Source organism: Oratosquilla oratoria, chromosome 6 (assembly GCF_046742065.1).
Source record: "Oratosquilla oratoria isolate Oo_2021 chromosome 6, ASM4674206v1, whole genome shotgun sequence".
Taxonomy (NCBI): Eukaryota; Metazoa; Arthropoda; class Malacostraca; order Stomatopoda; family Squillidae; genus Oratosquilla; species Oratosquilla oratoria.
Window position 1 is genome coordinate 8,727,896 of NC_134782.1, and position 13,418 is coordinate 8,741,313.

Below are 13,418 nucleotides of genomic sequence, written 5' to 3' on the forward strand. Positions count from 1 at the left end.
TGGGCTTTTCTCTAACCCTGTATCTCTTTTGCTATGGACTCTTTATTCTCTTTGTCATTACTCTTTAATTCCTCATTCTCATCTTTTACTTCTTTTAACTGTCTTTTTTATTCTTCTGTTTTTTTATTTAGATTTTGGTTCTCCTTCTTCAGTTCATCCAACTTATCAACTCTTTGCGTAATCCGTGTAAGTTGGCTGAACCTAACCTCCCAGTGTTCATTCATTTTCTCTAGTTTTTCTTCTAGATTTGCTAATCGGGGGACGTTGGCATTCCCTCCCTCATTAATTCCATGGAAATTATTATCTCCACTTTCTATTGTGTTGCTCTTATATATATTTCTAATTTTAGTGTCTTTACTGATATTTTCGACTTCACCTGCGTCGTCTGCAGCCCTTTTGTTGACATTCTTTCTGACGTCCGGGGGAGTCCGTTCGTCTCCTTCCTCATTTCCTTCCATTTTTCTCAGTAATCCCTCCCTTTCTTACTTTTATTTACCTTCCCACTACACCACGAGCTTTCCCCTTCCCTACCAATACAACAAAGGTACTCCCTCGTCGTTGAGATCCACGAAATTTGCAGTTTTCCTGGAGTTCCAAACTTCGCTGTCACTTCGACCGTCGTGTGTGTGTGTGTGGGTGTCTGTGTGTGCGTGAGACTGGGTGAGTGGGTGGGTGTAGTTTTTTTTCGATTTGTAAGAGAAGACCCGTCTCGTACCAAATGGTCGAGCAGGCAGAAAGAAAGTCCTTATTAACAAGATAAACTTAGTCGATCTCATATGGTTTTTGCCTTCTTCAGGTACTACAGCGCCAGCATCGTCACGATGGCCGGGATCCGCGACCCGACGCAGGCCATCTGGGTCGCGGCGGCCTTGTCCTCCATCAACTTCTTGTGCACCTTCATCGGACTCTACCTCGTCGAGAGGGTCGGACGCCGGCACCTTACACTCGGCTCGCTCGCCGGAGTCGTCTGCGCCCTCACGCTTCTGGCCCTCAGTTTCCAGCTGGCTGACATGGAAACCCCCTCAGTCGGTTCGCTCGAGAAACTCGGCGGCCCCTGCGGAGATTACAGGTGAGGACGTCCCGGGAGGCAACCCGGAAGGCATCCGGGGAAGCACAAGGTGAACCGGACATTCTTTAAGAGAGAGAGAGAAAGAGAGACATTTTCTTCCTGAATAGGCCTAGTTTTCTGCGTATTTCGCCATTTTCTCATGTATTTTAAATACCATGCTGGAGGACACTGGTCTATATTTCAGGTGCTAATCTCACAGCACTTTCAATTTTTCTAATAAGTTTAGAATTATTTCATGAATCTTTTCCAGCGGTTTTCTACATTCTTTAGATATTCATCTTGAGATCCCATCAGGCACCAGATGTGTGTGTGTGTGTATGCGTGCATGCGTGTGTTTGATTTTATTTTATTGTAAAAAATATAAGTATTTAGTTTTTATGGTATTGTCTCTTAACCAGTTTTATTCCATATTTTGTCTAGATTTCAGATATATGTAAAATTCATTTGTCCTCTTTTGTTTATATGTATTTTGTTCATTCGATATCAAATGTCTTGGCATGGTGTTACAAAGGTTGTAACAATCGGCAGTGATAATTAGTGTCTTCGGTGTATGTGAGTCATTTGTCTGAAAACCAAATGGATCCTCATTCAGTCCCAGGTTGTGTTTGTAAACACTTATTTCTCTAAAATGTACTGTGGTACATTTGAAAAACAATTGCGAGTTAATACTTTCATCAATTACATGTAGACAATTATTGTTAAAGCTGACTGTCTCCATCTCTCATCTCATTAGGTACTGTGCAGACTGTACACACGACACAAACTGTGGATTCTGCTTCCAGGACATTAAGGAGACCATGCATTTTAATAGCAGTTGTTTACCAACCAATCATGACAGCTTCAACGAAGTAAGTATGGCAAGAAACTAGGTCATAATGCAATAGCCGAAATAGTTCTTCTAAACCACCCACTACATTTTACAAATGGTTTCGTTAACTATCCCAGTCGATTCCACCATCGTGATAGTCATATTTTGAGTAGAATACGCGTTTGTCAGAGCAGATTCCCGAAGATCCCCGAGACGCGCAGCCATTCATAGCGCATCGGTGGAAGGGTCATAGTAGTCAAACATTGTATCTAGATAATAGCGCTTTAGAATGGGACCTTTCGCAGTGAGCAAATTGATAACAGACACCGCCAGATTTTGTAATTCTTGCCGGAAAATAAATACTTTTTTGGGCAAGTTTATAACCTTACAGAGGTGTATCGTTGTACATTATTGTGTCTGAAATTTAAGTCAATTAATTTCATGATTGCAAACGGCATATAGCATTGTTTGAGCCTCTATTTATAATCACAGATGATATTCGTAAAACAGCCTATAATTGTATCAAGCCAAGCAATTTGTCATTTTCTACCGACTTCAATGGACGTATACTGATATATACTTTCATTTAAATGCACCAAGCAATAGGCAGATCCATGTAATGTATCGAAAATATAATTTTGCATCGAAGACTTAATTTTTTCGGTACGATAAACTTTGTCTTAAGTTATATATTTTTTTTAATCTGACGTGCAGTTTGCCACGGCACACGTAAAATTAGTCATATTTGTTTGAAAATAGCTCCCAGCAGATCTAAGAGGCTATTCTTTACAAAAATGTCGTTAACTTCGTACGTCCGCCACTACTGTTGTTATTTTTGTATCTCACTGATTATCTTCATATACAGGACGTGACAGTGATATCCATTATTTTTCAACACTCGGATAAAATGCACAAACCGAAATCAACATCATCTTATTTTCACTGCTCATAGTTACTTCAGTAAAAACAGTTACCTATTTTTAGTTTTACCTTATAATTAAATTAACAAAGCCTTATCACACACCAGTAAGTAAAAATTATAACATTATGAGTCATGTTTTTAATTTTAAATACATTTATGCAGCAATTTATGGCGTATCTTTTTTTAAATATCGGTTTCCAAATTAGCTAAGTCACCCCTTTGCCTCGTGAAATCCGAGACAATTGAAAATTCTAGCGCTAATAGGAATCTACGAGCCTGACTGCGAAAGGTCCCATTGGTTATTGCGTACACACTCGCAGTATCTATTGAAAAGTGTCACAGAATTTCATTGAATCTGAAGAAGAGGAGTTAGATACTGGAGTTAGTTCATTATCCGTATAGCATATGTTTGAGCCCATTATACAACACGAAACATGAAAAGTCAAAAGATGATCAGAAAATGATTGAATATACCGAAGTTGACCTTCTTGACTATGATGATGAAAATGGGAAATCCGACCATAGTAGTGAAGAAAGATGGGAGGAACACGACCAGGATGAGGAAAACCAGGGATACAGGACAAAAAGAATAGGAAAAACCCTCCCATAAGCCTTCCCAACTACACTCTACAAACTGATCCCTCTGAAACTACCAAATCTTGCATTACATAGACTAGGGTAAATTTTTAGTTTTGACCATGGGCGCAATATAGCAATAGAAAATTAATTATTAATTTTGTAAATTATAATGTATCAACGTAATATGCAATTTTGTGAGCGGAAATAAAAACAAAAAAGGTGCTAAAACAGATTTCGTAAGTAACGAAGTCGCGTCGGACGAATGGTACGCCATGTTTGTTATGATAGATGCCGACGTCGAAGAAATGAAAGGATGATAAATTGGTCTAACCTAAACTAAATTAAATTGACCTAACCTAACCTAACCTAACCTGTGTTTAATAAATCGCAAATTAAATGCCATCCGGCTCGTCCTCGTTGTCGTCGTCGTGAGAGACGTTGGCGGGCTTTTCAACCACTCTCTCAGCTTGCGGGGTATACAAAGTTCTTGCAGCTTGAAGGAATGCATGTATCTCCACTCCATAACATTCCTTCAAGAAAATGTACCTGGCGAGGTACTGTCGGAAGTACCGAGGCCGTCAATTGACAGACGACAAGATGGCGTCCCGATCCTATGCTACCGACTTCGTTCATTAGCATATTTGCTTGTAGCAAGGTATATTTTATTTTCATTTCCGCCCACAAAATTGCATATTACGTTGATACATTTTAATTTACAAAATTAATAATTAACTTTCTATTGCTATATTGAGCCCATGGTCGAAACTAGAAAAAACTAAAAACCCTAACTAGGTCTATAGTCTATTGGCTCAATTGAGGGTTCTTTTGTGCACAGAAATCCCTTAAGTTATTTTTCAGAATCATGAACTAAACCATGAGCGATGACAAAAATCATAACTTGCATGAACTAATTAGTAACTGAAATTGGCATACAGCCTTGCATAAGAAAAAAATCAGCTAAATTCATAATTTTGAGGTATAAAAATGATGAGATTTCTATTGTGCCATAAATGGGTCAGATTGGACTATTAAATGATGCAACTAGTATAAATTCATGACATATATATATATATATGTATATATTTATATATATATATATATATTTTTATATATATATATATATATATATATATATATATATATATATTTATATATATATTTATATATATATATATATATATATATACATGTATATATATATATATATATACATATATATAATCTATATATATGTATATATATATATATATATATATATATATCACCCAAAAAACCCGATTTCCCACAGGTCCCCCCAGATCTTTGGGGAGATGTAGGCATAAGTGCAAATATTCAATAATTTATTACTTGAAATGTACACATTTGTGACGGAAATGATCTACACCATCGTTCATATCACAACATTTCTCATCAGAAACGCATAAGCCACATATCAAAATCGTTGGTTGGGTGAAACTATAAATTGACCATTTCTTCTGTCCCATTTTAGTAGGTTTTCCCTATCAAGAATTTCCATCCCTTTCAAAATTCTGTAGACAGTTATCAAATCACCTCTTTCTCTTCTTTGTTCCAGAGTTAATAAGTTTAGTTTGTCCAATCTTTGTTTGTATGTCAACTTGCAAAATGTTGGTGCCATCTTTGTCATTGCTCTTTGAATTCTTTCTTGTTTTTTTATGTTTTTGTACTAGGTGTCCATAGAGATGCTGTGTATTCCAATTTTGGTCTTACCAGTGTAACTAGTATCTTCTTTACCATTTCCTCATCCATGTAGTCAAAGGCCACTTTCATTGATCTATCAAGTTATAAGTTTCTCCAACTATTTTGTTAACATGTTTGTCTGGTGTCATGTCATTTGAGATAATTACTCCTAGGTCCCTTTCTGAGTTTACTTTTGTAACTTCCTCTATACCAATTTTATATTGACCCAATTTTCTATTTTTGCTTTCTCCAAATTCCATTATACTATATTTCTTAATGTTGAAATTCACTTCATTCTTATTACTCCATTTCCAGACTTTGTCCAGGTCTTCTTGAAAAGATTTACAATCTTCTTCTGTACTTACTCTCTTCAATAGTTTTGCATCATCTGTAAAGAAGTTCATATAACATTCCACGCCTTCATACATGTCATTTATATAAACAGCAAACATTATTGGAGCCAATACAGAGCCTTTGGGGACTCTGCTTATCATATCTACCCAATTTGAGTTCTTTTCTCTAAGTACCACCCTCATTTTTTCTTCTGTTCTAGAAATCTTTCATCCATTCTAATAATTTTCCTTGTATTCCACCTACTGTTTAAATTTTTCTTAGTAGCTTTTTGTGTGGTACTTTATCAAAAGGCTTTGTAAGTCCATAAGGCACAGTCTGCCCAACCATCTCTTTCTTGTATTATTTCTATTAATCTTGAGTAAAAGCATATTAAGTTTGTAGTACATGATCTTCCACTTCTAAATCCAAATTCCTTGGGGTTTAGTATATTGTTCTCTTCCAAGTGTTTAATCCATTTATTTTTAATAGCTCTTTCACATATTTTTACAATTTTGCTTGTAAGGGATACTGGTCTATAGTTTGTTGGAGTTGCTTTATCTCCTCCTTTGTATATTGGTACAATATTTGCATTTTTCCAATTTTGTGGTACTTTATCTTTTTGAGTGAGAAGTCAATTATCTTGTGTATTTTAGCTGTAAGTTCATCTATACATTCTTTCAATATCCAGTTCGCTATTCTATCGGGCCCATATGACTTTCAGACATTAAGGTTCTTTATTTGGTCTCTTGTTTCTTTCTATGCCACTATTATTTCTTTCATTTTGAGGGATCCTTCTCTCTGCCCTTCATCCCACATTTGTGAGCTTTCAACTATGATTACAGACCTAAAGTGTCTGGTCATTACTTCAGCCATTTCTACATCTTCATGTTTATCATTTACATATCTATAAAATAGTCTAGGTTGGTCTTTGAATTTGTCTATTACATCTTTTTCATAGTTTCTTTTTTCCTCTCTGCATATATCTACATATTCATTTCTCAGTTTGATATATGTTTGCCATTTAGTCACATTTTTTGTATCTTTTTTTTATTTTTTCCAGGCTTTGTCTCTTCTATCTTTAGCATCACTACACTTTTTATTATACCAACACTTTATGTAAACCCTTTTTTGTTTCTGCTTAGGTACATGTTCATCTGTTCCCTCCTTATATTTTCTTGAATTTTTTTCTAAGTTTAACAAAGTCAGTTTTGTTATACATTAATCTTCCTTCTCTGTTTTTCATTTCTTCTCACACCATTTTGTTCCTTAAGCTTGAACTCTATTAGCATGTGGTCACTCTTCCCAATTGGTGTCTTATAATTCATTTCGTCCACAATTTCAGGCTCAGAAGTGAATATCAATTCTAGTCTCAATGGTTCTTCATTGTGTTAGTGTGTGTATATTTTTTTCTATCTCTGTAATATGCCTTGTTGAATATTCTATAGTTATAGAGGGACTTTTATCTTTATAAGGGAACCTTCTGCATGAAAGTTTTTGTACCTATTTATATATGTTAGCATACTATATATTAAAAGGGAGGATCCGAAAACATCAGAAATAGGATTGGGGCAGATCAACAGGTGTTGGAAGCTTAGTCTTAAAGATGTGGAAATCCAAGTTATTATGAGTGTTGGTTTTGTTGGTGCATTTCTTAACCATTTTTACAGTCAGCAGCTACACAATAGACCATAATTTATCAAATTTTCTCACAGCTATTCAATAGATTCAGTGTTTAAGAATGGCAAACAATGGCGTGTGAATAGGGATGTTTGACTACTCATACATCATAATTCCGAAGAATCCTTATGATAGCTGAAGCTGTTTTCAAAGTGTAGATTATTTATTCAGTGTTTGTGTTGCCTAAATTAAAGTTTAATAGCAAAAATATTTTGTGGGACTGACCAGCAATGCCTTTTTTTATTTACTCTGTTTGGAGTTTTGAAAAAGTGTCTCCCATTGTGCAACTTTAAGAATGTTTCTCTCAAGAGTCTATTTCCATACAAATTTTAGATATCACAATTTTCCCACAGCTAAGAAAACATATACTTATATGTATTATAAGATGATATATGTATATATATATATATTTTTTAGATAGGTAACTGAGCAATTTCAATTTATATGTCAGGATATCAAGTGACATGGGTCAAGTCAGTGGCTGTTGCCAGTTACCTAGAATCTGTAGGTCTCCTGCAAGAGAGGCCATGGGAAACAGATTGATTGATTTTATTTCAAAATATAGCATATATATTTGAATTATTTTGTGTAAATGTCATTCCAGATAAGCAGTGAAGGATTATGTGCCAACAGCTCCACCATGGTGGCAAATGACATTGTGTTTGCATATGACTGGTGCCCATCCAGTTATGCTTGGCTGTCTATTCTTGGGCTCTGCTTTTACCTCTTCTGCTTTGCACCAGGTACTACAGGCATTGCAGTTTAAGTGTTCATGACTGTTCATCTTGATATTAGGGAGGAAGAAGTGGAAAGAAAGTAGGAAAAATTGCAGTACTGATTGCAAAGATAAAGAGTATTAGTGACACAGTGGATGAGGAGGTTATGCAGGAAAAGGATAGGGGAGGCACAGGTAACTTTAGAAAAGGGAATTGAGGGAGTATAGTAGATGGACTAGTTGTTCATACTAACTTAGATTAGAGTTTTAGGACTAAAGAAAACTTGAGGGCTGTCAAAAGTACAGTATGAATAGTGAAAGTTAGTTATGCATAGAAATTATTTACTTTGTACTATTTTTTGTGCTGAATATGTACAAAGCCACTGTTATCTTGTATGTCTAATCTAGATTTAGAGTAATCACTGCATTTTGGTACTATTGGCTTATGAAGTAATTCAGGACATTGTAGTTGAAAATATTGTATCTCAGAAAAAAATATGGAATAGCTTATTGTCATTTAGCCATAATATAACTTTTATGTAGATTTTAATACTTAATACCAATATTTCCATGTAGGAATGGGGCCAATGCCTTGGACCATCAACAGTGAAATTTACCCACTATGGGCACGATCAACCTGCAATAGCATCACCACCTCAGTTAACTGGGGCTCAAACCTTGTGGTCTCTATTACTTTCCTTACACTCACTGAGGTTATTCACAAGCACGGTATGTAACAGCACACATCTTACTCCTACCGTCTTCATAGTGTGTATATATCTTTTTAGAAATATGATTTTATCTAAATTTTCCAAGATTATTATTTTCTACTATATCTTGGTATATATCTTGCAAGGAAAACATGATTTTGCATATGTAGATACAATAGGTACTGGTGTATGGCACAACATCTAGCTTAAATTTAATGTTGTAGCGATGTCTTTGTTGCTTTTCCACCATGAGATGAACTGTGGAAATGCAACAAAACCAAGAGTTTAGTTATTAAATAATTGTCTTCAGTCTCTAATTAGTACGCATTTCTTTGCTGTTTCAGGTGCATTCTACCTCTATGCAGTTTTAGCTCTTGTAGGATTCGTCATCTTTTACATGATTTTACCAGAAACCAAAGGACTTCGTTTGGAAGAGATTGAGGGGTTATTTGCAAGGCCACTCTGCTCAAAGAATGGATCTGCATCAGCTCAACAGGAAAATGTTCAGTATGTTCACATTCGAGGACTTAATCGAGATTATCAAAATGACCGTGAGGATTCAGATGAAGAAGTTACTGAGCCTTAGTTTAGCTACTAATTGAAAAAAAAAAGTGTGCAATCAGTCACTAGGTTATTTTTATTGTTTTCATCATCACACAAAGCATTTTCTTTCTTCCAGTGTCATGGAATATTCATTGAACACTCATATTTCACAAACAAGAAATGTTAAATGCATATATATATATATGTATATATATACCTACATACATACATGTATATATATACATATATATATATATATATATGTATATATATACCTACATACATACATGTATATATATACATATATATATATATATATGCATTTAACATTTCTTATATATATATTGTGTTTGCGCGTGTGTATGTGTGTGCGCATGTTCATGTGTATGTTTGTAAGCCACATTGTAGGTCCAATCATAATAGAAATATTGCAGTGGGCCCAAAATAGGCTATAGCTCAATGACACAAGCATGATTTCATAAATCTATATAATGCCTGACTCATATTTTTCCATGTAATTAAAGGGGTATTTTTTCCCTAAGAAAAAAATAATATGGTATGGTAAGTTTCATGTGAAGCTGTGACAGTTATGACTGTATTGAATCATACAGCCGTGCTTCATTGATGTTGCTGGTCACCTGAAGACCACAGGTTTTTACCAAGAGAGACCAGGAGCAAAAGATTGATTGTTTCATTGATTTATCATGTGAGAAAAAAACAGTTCTTTTTATTTTTTCAGTTGACAAGATAGTAATTATACTTTGATTTTGAGATGCAATGGCAACCAGTTTGATTTTAACACAAAGGAAAAATGAATACATCACATTACAAGCAACTGAAATGTTTCTTAATTATGCTAGGTTATGGAGTGCAGATAAATGATAAAGCAAATCAAATGTGATAAGAATACAAAGATTAGATTAAGATTTAGGGAGCCTGGTATTTTTCTTAACATACTTGAATTTCAATTCTTTAACACTCTTGGGAACACCTTCCCAAATTAATTTTATGCACAAATGCTGAGAAGCAGTTTAATGATGGAGTTTGGAAATCACCTGATGCTATCATTGTCATACCTTGTTTTTCAACACTTCAAGAATTACTAGTGGCAAAGTTAATAGAGCATCAATTGACTGAGGAAATACAATAAGAAAAAAAAACGTAAATATAAAAGTGCCTCATTACAGTTGGAATTTAAAGAAATGTAATAATGATGTAATTGAAAATTCAGTCACTGCCGGGAATAAAACCTATGAATAACTAATAATATGTCATTAATGTTACCACCTAGTTGGACAACATCCTATAGACAGTAGAAATTTAAAATCACAGGGATAAATTCATATTCTTGACCAATATGTCTTCTTCATAGAGGATAGATATGATGTGGCTATACCCTAATCTATTTTCATGCAAACTCTTCAGAAAGCAACTTCTCTGTATTCAGTTCCCAGGAGTGTTAATAGGTTTTTGTTCTATTTCTTAAAGTTTTCCTTTTATTTTATATAGATCTCTGTTTTAATCCCCCTATTTTGGGATTGCATAGTAATTGTTTCTCTTAAGAAAGTAGTGGGAGTAGAATGTTCAAAATAGTTCATTATCATGACAGGTCAGGCTTCTTCTCCACACTGCATGTTAAATCATTCCTCTGAAATGAACACTCACAATACTCACCTGACAACCACATGAACACTTATTAAGTGTATTACCTTGCTGACTGATGGTTGAATTTTTCCCATTTTATTTAGAGATATATATTAGTAATTATTACAAAGGAAGCATTAATAAAATAGATTAAAAAGTCTAAAAAATTTACATGCACATAGATGTAATAATACCAACTAAGTATATACAGTACCAGGGATCATTGCCATCTGCATAGAGCTGGTGACAGAGGTATACTATGGCTGGTTGGCTCCCAACTCTTGGAGTTGGGGGGGTGGTCCCATGACAAAGACACTGCCACACTAGGATCTGGCCAGACTGCAATGGGCCACCATCCAGCCCTTCTAAGCTATCAGAAGAGACTGGATGACTGCATTACAGACAACTGTCCAGGATGTAACACTTCACCCCATACTATACAACACATTGTGGAAGACTGCATGGTACACAACCACGCATGCCATACATGCATACATACATATACCAAAAGCTTTTTCCCCCTACATGGGGGCTAGCCAAAAAGAAAAAGGTATAGAAACCACTCGCACCCATTCCATTTCCTATATATTCCACTCCCCTCCACCATCCTTTTTATCTTGGCACATGCCAACAACACAATATACACTCTATAAAGGATTTGTAGGAAAACCCTTTCCAGCCATGGGATTCCTCAGGGAGACAGGACTGCTCAGCCACACAGTCCAGGGAAAGACAACAACAGAGTATATGCCTGATTCACCAAAATAATAGGAATGAAGTTGAGATCACACATCATGATATTACTAGAGTAAGGTGTTTGATTCTCAGATCAAGTTCAGCAAATAGTTTGTAGTGATGAGATTTCAAGGGAGTAATGTAATGAACCATAGTTAATTTTCATCAGAAAATATATGAATTTGAATTAATGCAATAACAAAGCAGAAGATATTATGTATGTAACATGATAGATTTTTTTATAACCCTAGTTTACAAGCAACTTCAAATAAAACTTATGATGGAAAATGATGTGTAAGTTGATGATGTGTGAAAGCCATAATAAGAAGTATATTCAATGAAATCCAAAAGTTCTGTTTAATGATTTGGTGCACTTATACACATTTACCATGCTTATTTATATATGCTATCAATTGGCAAGCCTGGAAACAGTGAAGCCTTATATATGGTATTTGAATTCTTGTAGGACTACTAACACATACAAGGTTTCAGTAGGATCAAGTTTGCCAAATGACAGGAAATAGGCATGGTAGGTGTCACTGTTATCTTGGAAATACACAGTAATATATCACAATCATGAAACAAAACTAGTATGAAGCTTCACTCTTTTATCACACATAAATCAAGTTATAGGATTTATAGTTAGTCATCACAAGTTATACATGTGATGACTAAGGACCATCACCTATATGTACAATATCATCTCAAAACTTAGACAGTAATCTAGTAATCTATGCCATATCTCAACTAACTGGACCACAGGGTGTTTGGATTTGGGGAGTGCTTTAATATGCAAAGTAAAATTTACCCCCACCCCACCCTCTAATCTCCACTCCACCACTCACTCCAGTGCTAAATTTTCATTTCTGAAAAACAAAAATGCTATATAATACATATGAATCATGTTTAAATAACATTGTTTTGGATAATGGCGATTTGGAAATGTGAGGGATTATTGTCTTTATGAATTTTAAAGCATTGAAATGTAACTGAACTTCTTATGGAGAAAATTAGCATGGTTCCATGGGTGGTCAACCTTGACTTGGGAAAAATAAAATGAAATAAAAAATCACCAATGAACCCAAGTTAAAGCCCACTTCAACTGAGCAAATTTGCATAAACAATTGTGTATTCAAATTGATAGAAATTATGTTAACTACTTTCTTTTTTGAAGCATGAACATACAAAATAATATTTTTATTGTACACTATGGGTCTAATCAATGGTCAGATTGAATATGAAACAATGCATAATTAAACCATGTTTTTAAGATATCATGAGAGTTAAGAATTTTCTTAATTTGGTGTATAGTCATTTGAATAAACACTAATTGACAAAAATCCACTTGATATGACATTTATGGGTAAAAATTCAAAAGATGGCACATAGGCTTTTTCTGTTGATTGGGTACATATCTATTCTATAGTTTTCTTGTTGATATGAATGAAAATAACATTCTTTCTGTCAGAAATTACCCATTTTGTATTACCCTCTGTCTCCCCCCCCAGTTGTGGGGTTTTGGATGGGGAAAATGAGTAGAATAAGCTATTAACAATATAAATGAATGTGTGATTCATAAGTAAAAATCTGTGTTGTATCTTCCAAAAATCTAAAGGAATTCGAGGTTTTGAGCAGGGAAAACTAGGGATTTTGTCAGATTTGTTCAAATAAGAAAGAAAACTATAGGAAAAATAAGTTTCCCACAGAAAAATGTTTGAAAGACACTACAAATTTTCACCCTAACTGGACCTCACTTGATCTTCACCATAAAAAAAAAATGGATAAATAATTTGGGCTGCATGACAACTTCCAGAGCTTAACTAGTTAATGCAAAGCAATAAGTAAAAGTCTAAATAAGACCTGTGACTTCTAATATTGCCTGTAGTGGACAGCATAGTAGCAAAATGGTCACCAACATTTTTTTTTTGTTAGAAATGATGATAGGGTAGTATTTTGCCATTGAAATTTGAAATCTCAAAATGCAA

At 34.7% G+C, this 13,418-nt stretch overlaps 1 protein-coding gene across 3 annotated transcripts in view; it reads left to right on the forward strand.

Moving 5' to 3' along the window:
* Positions 1 to 13,418, forward strand: part of LOC143026268 (proton myo-inositol cotransporter-like) — a 352,850-nt gene that overhangs the window by 315,464 nt on the left and 23,968 nt on the right. For 2 of the 3 annotated variants that reach the window (XM_076186368.1, XM_076186369.1), the window contains exons 8-12: positions 797 to 1,069; positions 1,803 to 1,917; positions 7,691 to 7,829; positions 8,378 to 8,530; positions 8,856 to 9,062. In XM_076186368.1, coding sequence (XP_076042483.1) covers positions 797 to 1,069; positions 1,803 to 1,917; positions 7,691 to 7,829; positions 8,378 to 8,530; positions 8,856 to 9,062 — 887 coding nt within the window. The remainder of the gene's footprint in view (positions 1 to 796; positions 1,070 to 1,802; positions 1,918 to 7,690; positions 7,830 to 8,377; positions 8,531 to 8,855; positions 9,063 to 13,418) is intronic. The other variant, XM_076186370.1, reaches the window with a different exon arrangement.